Here is a 9,656-nt window from a genome sequence, read left to right on the forward strand (position 1 = left end):
ACAACTTGTAATTATAATTATCAAATCAGTGTCCCTTTCTATAATATTGTCTTATCAATAATTAATTACGCCGTAAGGCGTTCCCTCTGAGACGAACTCCCCTCCATGCCACCGTGTCTCAACGTGGGCCGTTAAATGGATTGTTAGACGATTAAATCATCTCCAGCCATTAGATCATCCGTGGAGAACATTCTGATCAGTGAAGAGTCGCACGCCCTGAGGTCTGAAGCGACACGGGGAAATTTTATGGCCCTGAGGTCTGAAGCGACACGGGGAAATTTTATGGGTATATCGAAGTGGGTGGCGGTATTCAGACCATTTTTGGTTTGGATTCTCAGATTTTTGGAACCGAATCCCCAGTTCCCAGATTTTTTTATCTGCTTCCTGTTTTATGATTCTGGTTCTCACATTTTTGTATCTCTGTCTTCTCCTCTGATTTGGGTTAGCATGATTTGGGTCAGCAGCGGTTTTTGGTGTGGGAAGAAAACTTCTGAATCTCTGTCTTCTCGTCTGATTTGGGTCAGCATGATTTGGGTCAGCAGCGGTTTTTGGTGTGGGCAGAAAACTTCTGAAGATGAAGATCAAGGGTGGGTGCGGGGTTAACAGTTTTTTGAATTCATGGAAGATACTCTGATTCCTTGTAGCCTCCATTAATCCCGACATAGTTACAGTCGAAAATGGTATTGATTGTAGGAGCAGGGGTGCTGGGATTGACCTACACTTTCATGAAGACTGGATGGCCCTCAGGCCTTATTGTACTGGCACTGGTGGCATGCATTGCCTATTATGGCATGACGCTGTTGGTGTGGTCTAAGAGGGCCCTCAAAAGGCAAGGATTTCAGAAAATATAGCTTTGGAGATCTGGGCTTTGCTGTTTAGGGAAGTACAGGGAAATTTGCATTGCTAAAGTTCCATGTTTGATTCTAATTTAATCGCTCATTACGCTCCTAACTTCCTGTTCTGTGATCTGGACAGTTTGTACTACACTGTGGTTCAAGTGGGCACACCTAATGTAACTTTACTTGTAGCACTTGATATGGGCAGCGATTTGTTCTGGGTGCCTTGTGATTGCCAACAGTGTGCTCCTACTTCTGCACCTAGCTATGGACTTGTATGTATTGCATTTTCAGCTTCTCCCTGTTAAACCTACTGACCTATTACATTAATGTTGAATTTTATTCTTGTGATAAACAATTATGTGAGATTGCACTGGCTGTGAATTCCACTTAGACTATGGTTTCATTCTTCTTATCAGCAATGGGCTATTGTGCCCATCTGTTAGTTTTTTCCATGGGCATGGTGTTGATCAAATATTAAAGGTAGAAAACGGAACCCTTTTGAACATATTTTCGAGAGTAAAAAATTCGGGATGGTTGAAAATTATTTGTGAGTGGCCAGTGCTGATTTTCGAGCCACAGTAAGAACATGGGTGCATAATAAACATGGAGTCATGTTTGATCCCTAAGCTTTGCCATATCCAAGTAAAATTCAATGAGGTTGTTTGATTGTGTTTGGTTGATTTCCCGAGCCACAGAGAGAACATGGGTTCATAATAAGCATAGAGTCATGTTTGATTCATAAGCTTCACCGCTCAAAGTAAAATTCCATATAAGGGTGTCTTGATTGTGTTTTGATGATTTCCTGAGCCAAAGTGAGAACATGGGTGCATAATGGGGTCATGTTTGTTGCCTGAGCTTTGCCATTCCAAAGTAAAAATCTGTGAGGATGTTTACCTGTGTTTTGGTGCTTCAGCAGCGGTTTTTGGTGTGGGCAGAAAACTTCTGAAGATGAAGATCAAGGGTGGGTGCGGGGTTAACAGTTTTTTGAATTCATGGAAGATACTCTGATTCCTTGTAGCCTCCATTAATCCCGACATAGTTACAGTCGAAAATGGTATTGATTGTAGGAGCAGGGGTGCTGGGATTGACCTACACTTTCATGAAGACTGGATGGCCCTCAGGCCTTATTGTACTGGCACTGGTGGCATGCATTGCCTATTATGGCATGACGCTGTTGGTGTGGTCTAAGAGGGCCCTCAAAAGGCAAGGATTTCAGAAAATATAGCTTTGGAGATCTGGGCTTTGCTGTTTAGGGAAGTACAGGGAAATTTGCATTGCTAAAGTTCCATGTTTGATTCTAATTTAATCGCTCATTACGCTCCTAACTTCCTGTTCTGTGATCTGGACAGTTTGTACTACACTGTGGTTCAAGTGGGCACACCTAATGTAACTTTACTTGTAGCACTTGATATGGGCAGCGATTTGTTCTGGGTGCCTTGTGATTGCCAACAGTGTGCTCCTACTTCTGCACCTAGCTATGGACTTGTATGTATTGCATTTTCAGCTTCTCCCTGTTAAACCTACTGACCTATTACATTAATGTTGAATTTTATTCTTGTGATAAACAATTATGTGAGATTGCACTGGCTGTGAATTCCACTTAGACTATGGTTTCATTCTTCTTATCAGCAATGGGCTATTGTGCCCATCTGTTAGTTTTTTCCATGGGCATGGTGTTGATCAAATATTAAAGGTAGAAAACGAAACCCTTTTGAACATATTTTCGAGAGTAAAAAATTCGGGATGGTTGAAAATTATTTGTGAGTGGCCAGTGCTGATTTTCGAGCCACAGTAAGAACATGGGTGCATAATAAACATGGAGTCATGTTTGATCCCTAAGCTTTGCCATATCCAAGTAAAATTCAATGAGGTTGTTTGATTGTGTTTGGGTGATTTCCCGAGCCACAGAGAGAACATGGGTTCATAATAAGCATAGAGTCATGTTTGATTCATAAGCTTCACCGCTCAAAGTAAAATTCCATATAAGGGTGTCTTGATTGTGTTTTGATGATTTCCTGAGCCAAAGTGAGAACATGGGTGCATAATGGGGTCATGTTTGTTGCCTGAGCTTTGCCATTCCAAAGTAAAAATCTGTGAGGATGTTTACCTGTGTTTTGGTGCTTCACATTCCCAAAATTCCACAACTTTTCCTGTATTAATCAGTAATTTTCTTTAGCCTTCCAAAACCTGTATCTCTAGCTGAAGTGCAAGATACATCTGCAAAGACAAGCAAGAACCGTTGCTTTTGCAGAAGAACAGAGGTCAACAGGGTGCATACTATTGGCACTGCCTTTTAAACTTGATAGGGCAGTTTGGTTGGCTTGATGCTATTTTCTTCAATAGGCCACCAACCAGAGGTTTATACTCTGATTCCTTGTAGCCTCCATTAATCCCGACATAGTTACAGTCGAAAATGGTATTGATTGTAGGAGCAGGGGTGCTGGGATTGACCTACACTTTCATGAAGACTGGATGGCCCTCAGGCCTTATTGTACTGGCACTGGTGGCATGCATTGCCTATTATGGCATGACGCTGTTGGTGTGGTCTAAGAGGGCCCTCAAAAGGCAAGGATTTCAGAAAATATAGCTTTGGAGATCTGGGCTTTGCTGTTTAGGGAAGTACAGGGAAATTTGCATTGCTAAAGTTCCATGTTTGATTCTAATTTAATCGCTCATTACGCTCCTAACTTCCTGTTCTGTGATCTGGACAGTTTGTACTACACTGTGGTTCAAGTGGGCACACCTAATGTAACTTTACTTGTAGCACTTGATATGGGCAGCGATTTGTTCTGGGTGCCTTGTGATTGCCAACAGTGTGCTCCTACTTCTGCACCTAGCTATGGACTTGTATGTATTGCATTTTCAGCTTCTCCCTGTTAAACCTACTGACCTATTACATTAATGTTGAATTTTATTCTTGTGATAAACAATTATGTGAGATTGCACTGGCTGTGAATTCCACTTAGACTATGGTTTCATTCTTCTTATCAGCAATGGGCTATTGTGCCCATCTGTTAGTTTTTTCCATGGGCATGGTGTTGATCAAATATTAAAGGTAGAAAACGGAACCCTTTTGAACATATTTTCGAGAGTAAAAAATTCGGGATGGTTGAAAATTATTTGTGAGTGGCCAGTGCTGATTTTCGAGCCACAGTAAGAACATGGGTGCATAATAAACATGGAGTCATGTTTGATCCCTAAGCTTTGCCATATCCAAGTAAAATTCAATGAGGTTGTTTGATTGTGTTTGGGTGATTTCCCGAGCCACAGAGAGAACATGGGTTCATAATAAGCATAGAGTCATGTTTGATTCATAAGCTTCACCGCTCAAAGTAAAATTCCATATAAGGGTGTCTTGATTGTGTTTTGATGATTTCCTGAGCCAAAGTGAGAACATGGGTGCATAATGGGGTCATGTTTGTTGCCTGAGCTTTGCCATTCCAAAGTAAAAATCTGTGAGGATGTTTACCTGTGTTTTGGTGCTTCACATTCCCAAAATTCCACAACTTTTCCTGTATTAATCAGTAATTTTCTTTAGCCTTCCAAAACCTGTATCTCTAGCTGAAGTGCAAGATACATCTGCAAAGACAAGCAAGAACCGTTGCTTTTGCAGAAGAACAGAGGTCAACAGGGTGCATACTATTGGCACTGCCTTTTAAACTTGATAGGGCAGTTTGGTTGGCTTGATGCTATTTTCTTCAATAGGCCACCAACCAGAGGTTTATGCTGTTTCCAAAGACAAATTGTCAAACCTTTAGCAACCAAGTTCAATTGAAAACATTTTATTGCATAAGAAACAGCTAGGGAAAAGACATATAAGAGCGACTATACATGTTGCTTGATTACAATAAAATTATTTGATTCATCTGATGCTTGAAACTAGATTTTGAAAATCAATTCAAGCTAAGAGATTTCTTTTAAACCATCTCTTCTCGTAGTTGATGACCTAGCTTTAAGGACTTGCAGGTCGTTCCAATAATTAAATCTACTGAAAAGAGATTAATATAATTTACTTGGAGATATAGGTTGATGTGAAGAACTCTAAATACTGTTAAAAATTTTTAGTCACATATTTCTAATACTGATTACAGCATGAATGCCAGATTTAACAAGGAACTAATCCCTAGAAATCCAACTGATAGTAGTCTTACCCAAAACGAATCACAGAGTTTTGTAGGTCAGAGTTTATGCTTTGCCAAATTTTGCCCATTTTTTGCATATTTTTTATCCTAGTTGGCTGACTTCCCAAGTTGCTGACCCTGGACCAATTTTTGCCGATGCTATTTCGCACAAAGTTACTTAAGGAACTGAATTACAGGTTGTCACTTCAAGTTGCACCATCCTTCTAACACCTTAGAATCACAGTTATTTGAAACACCTTATCTATAGTTGGGAAAGAGCATACTAATACCACTAACCTCATATATACTACGGTACTACCACCATTCTCATCAATGTACATTTTCTAAGGCTGAACATTGAAATTGGCAGGCATTAGCATCAGCTTGGCCTTTCAGAACCCTATTTATTATGGCATAGTGACAATGTTTCTTTCATATGCACAACATTCTCTCCACTTACTAAATGCATTTGCATTCTTCCTTGTCAGGCAAAATAACTCCTCTGCAGTGTGAATGAAGCATGTAAAAATGATTCCTAAGTACAAAATAACTTATTATCTTGTGAAGTAGGATAAATGTGCAACAACATGGCCCTCTTGCCGGTGCATTTCAGGCGCGGTTCCGACTCGAATCCAGTGGTCAATCCTGCTTCCACACTGGCAATGTTTCCTATTCACAGATTTTTAACTTCCCTGGGATTTTTAGAGGTCTCCAAATCAGCCTGTATGGTCAAACAATCTGGAAATGTGCTGGATTTATAGGAATCGCGGGGAATTCCCACAAGGGTTTCCCAAAAAGGCCATTTTGTTGCATGCTTAGTCTTCTTCATATCTTGTGCTTCTGTGCGTTTCCTTGATATGGAATTCTTCAGAAAAAGAATTAATCATTTCTATGCCTCAACTTGGAGTGGGATTTAGTTTGTGATTTAATTCTGATTTCAACAGGACATCGATTTGCAGACTTACAGTCCATCAGCCTCTAAGACAAGCAAGCAAGTTACTTGTAATAATACTCTGTGTGATTTACAAAATCAATGCTCCAAATCTAGTGATCAATGCCCATACAACGTTACATATCTCTCAGAAGATACATCCACTGCAGGAACTTTAGTGGAGGATGTTCTTTATCTGACTCCTGGAGATGGATCACAGAATGGAACGGTGGTGAAGGCGCCTATCACATTCGGGTATGATTTATTTTTTGCTGTTGTAAGTGATTTTTTTTTTCTTTATTTTTTTAGAAATAAAGACTAAAATTTTTAGAAATGAGTTTTCTGCCTCTAGATAGCAGTCTGAGACCATACTGAATTTGACTATGACACGTGACCTGAATATTGCTGTGCAGTGTGCACTATCAAGTGCTTTTCCCTTTTTAAGTGCTACAAATGAATGAACACTAATCACTGCATCTTTGCTTGTGCATTTGATAGGTGTGGAAGGGTACAAACAGGCACATTTCTAGAAGCTGCAGCTCCAAATGGCCTACTTGGGCTTGGCATTGAACCTATATCTGTCCCTACCGTTTTACACAAATCAGGCCTTGTATCACAGCATTAAGAATGGATTTATGGTTTCTAATATGGATTGTAACTCTTTTTATTGGATATCATTTAGTGCTATCATTTTCTGATACTGATATTTTTGAGGTTGTAGGTAGAAGCACATAGTTTGTAGGCTAAGGCTTCAGTAAACAGGAAAAATAATTTTAATTAGGTTGTCAGACAGTGGTTATTACAGGGGATTTTCAATTCCCATAGTATTCGACTGCTTTGACATATCCTTGGATGGACTATTCAGCCCATCCATATACATGGAAACTACTTGCAGAGGAGAAATAATCTCTACAAGTGGGGTGCCTTGGCGGAACTCTTTCATGCAGCCTCTCTGATTCTTATTTTGAGGGTTAAGAAGCAATCATCTAGGGTGTAAGCATCAAAGTTGTGATAAAAAGCAGTCACAAATTCAGCCCTAGTAGTCACCCTTTCATTCCATTTGTGTTTCTTCAAATGCAGATCCTTCCAGGTGTGGGGTGGAAAACATATTTACAGTCGAAAATGGTATCGATTGTAGGAGCAGGAGTGCTGGGATTGACCTACACTTTCATGAAGACTGGATGGCTCTCAGGCCTTATTGTACTGGCACTGGTGGCATGCATTGCCTATTATGGCATGACGCTGTTGGTGTGGTCTAAGAGGGCCCTCAAAAGGCAAGGATTTCAGAAAATAGATAGCTTTGGAGATCTGGGCTTTGCTGTTTATGGAAGTACAGGGAAGGAAAGCCATGGTGGATTTTATGGTGGTCCTCTGCATGGCAGGAGTTTGTGTAGGTTATCTCATATTCACAGGGAATACTCTGTCTTACATGTTTACAGGATCCAAACCACAGCCCAATCCCAAATCCCAAGAATCCTTGTTGAATCCTCATGGAGTCTATTTGTCTACCTCGTTGGATGTTACCAGGAAGGTAGGCTTCATATGGGCCATTTTTCCACTGGAGCTCATCATGAGTGGGATTCGAACCCTTACCCATCTGGCCCCTTTTAGTGTTTTAGCATATACCATTTACATTTCTGCAATGCTAACTGTTGTGGTGCAAGATGTGTTGTCCATATTGAGTACTGTGGGTCCAGATGTTCATGCTTTCACAGGTTTCTCTGCTATTCCTTATGGAGTGGGTGTAGCAATCTATGCATTTGAAGGGGTAAGCATGATTTTGCCCCTGGAATTAGCTATGGAGAAAAAACATAGATTTGGTGGAGTTTTGGCCGTTGCATTTCTCTTCATTGCTCTCATTTATGGGGGTTTCGGAGCATTCGAGTATATTGATTTTGGAAGTGCAACCAGAGATATGGTGACTCTGAACTTGGGGAAAAGCTGGATCACAGATTTTGTTCAGATTGCCTTATGTCTGAACCTTTTCTTCACATTTCCACTGATGATGAATCATGTTTATGAAGTCCTAGAAGGGAGGTTTAGCAGAGGGGAGTTTTCCTTGATGATCAGATCTCTTGCGATTTTCTCGATAACAATAGTGTCAATTCTGGTCCCTTCATTTGCAGATCTTTTTATCTCTGATTGGGAGCAGTATTGGTTGTATTTTAGGGTTTCTATTTCCTGCTCTGTTTCATTTGCATGCTTGTTGGCATGAATTATCTCTGATATGGATCCTTGCTGATGCCTTGCTCATCGTATTCGGCATTGTCTTTGGCATTGGTGGGTCAGTTTCATCTATTACTCAAATCTGTAGCAAATAAACATTCTTGTAAGTGGCTAGGGCGGAGGTTCCAAGCCATGTCAAGAGCATGAAAACCCAATAAGCATGGAGTTATATTTGGGCCTTGAGCTTCACAGGTTCAAACCAAAATTGATGTAAAGATGTAATATTATTATCGACTGCCAAAATCAAAGTGCAGTGCTTGTATTTATCAAATTGCTTGTGTTGATATCAATGAAATCACAGCATTAAGCATGGATTTATGGTTTCTAATATGGATTGTAACTCTTTTTATTGGATATCATTCAGTGCTATCATTTCTGAACTGATATTTTTGAAGTTGCAGGTAGAAGCACATAGTTTGTAGGCTAAGGCTTCATTAAACAGGAAAAATAATTTTAATTAGGTTGTCGGACAGTGGTTACTACAGGAGATTTTCAATTCCCATAGTATTAGCCCTCGCTGTTTTTTTTTTAATAAATAATCTTTTGTTGTAAAGCAACTTCTGGCAATCTCTAAATATACATGTCTTCAAGTAGGCTTTAAGGCTTTGACTGCTTTGACATATCCTTGGATGGACTATTCAGCCCATCCATATACATGGAAACTACTTGCAGAGGAGAAATAATCTCTACAAGTGGGGTGCCTTGGCAGAACTCTTTCATGCGGCCTCTCTGATTCTTATTTTGAGGGTTAAGAAACAATCATCTAGGGTGTAAGCATCAGAGTTGTGATAAAAGGCAGTCACAAATTCAGCCCTAGTAGTCACCCTTTCATTTCATTTGTGTTTCTTCAAATGCAGATCCTTCCAGGTGTGGGGTGGAAAATTGGATTTCCTGATAATCCTTCGTATGATTAAATGAAAGAAACTTGACAATTTTACTATTGAAGCATCTTGATTTAGTCTCTCTTTTGACCCTATCAAACTTGGGATTGGGAACACTCTCAAGATGCCACTAATTGATACGGTTTCTTTCTTTCTTGACTTTATTGTCATGATTCCCGCGATTTACCATTCTCCCATTAATGTTCCCTGCAAAGGGGTTTCAATCATGATCATTTGTATTCACCCCCCCCTTTGGTAGTCTTGGGATTCAACCCCAAGACTACCAACACTAATGTAAACATTAAGTACTAGTTGAAATATCAAATTAAAATGATGTAGAATGATGATTGAATAATGTTACAAATTTAAGTTACAACTCAAATTTCCAAGCCAAAACCCCCCAGAAGTGCCAAGCTGTGTTCATGACTGCACAGGATGAAAGACTCAGAATAACATCTGAAATTCTTAATAGTATGAAAATAATCAAATTACAAGCATGGGAAGAAAAATTTAAAGAGCTGATAGAAAATCTCCGAGCTGTGGAGTTCAAATGGTTGTCTTCAGCACAGTTTAATAGAACATATGGTACCATACTCCACTGGATGTCACCCATCATCAATGCATTTATAGTTTTTGCCGGGTTAGAAAACTAGCATGC

At 39.8% G+C, this 9,656-nt stretch overlaps 1 protein-coding gene across 7 annotated transcripts; it reads left to right on the forward strand.

Annotated features, from left to right (window-relative positions):
* The first annotated feature begins 71 nt into the window (after positions 1-71).
* LOC149141386 (aspartyl protease family protein 1-like) lies at positions 72-7,778 on the forward strand. Of its 7 annotated transcripts, none has more exons than XM_089446486.1 (5): positions 72-1,111; positions 1,907-2,324; positions 3,551-3,686; positions 5,905-6,146; positions 6,390-7,778. In XM_089446486.1, exons 2-5 carry the CDS (start codon positions 2,317-2,319, stop codon positions 6,514-6,516), a joined length of 513 nt encoding a protein of 170 aa, XP_089302612.1. In that variant the 5' UTR covers positions 72-1,111; positions 1,907-2,316; the 3' UTR covers positions 6,517-7,778. The 7 variants fall into 7 exon arrangements, with proteins under 7 accessions (XP_089302612.1, XP_089302613.1, XP_089302611.1 ...); XM_089446487.1 differs by having other exon boundaries at positions 2,189-2,324; XM_089446485.1 differs by having other exon boundaries at positions 72-587; positions 694-2,324.
* Positions 7,779-9,656: the final 1,878 nt, after the last annotated feature.

The sequence above is a fragment of the Pinus tabuliformis genome, chromosome X (genome assembly GCF_031772625.1).
Source record: "Pinus tabuliformis cultivar Carrire ecotype Pingquan chromosome X, CPIR1, whole genome shotgun sequence".
Lineage (NCBI taxonomy): Eukaryota > Viridiplantae > Streptophyta > Pinopsida > Pinales > Pinaceae > Pinus > Pinus tabuliformis.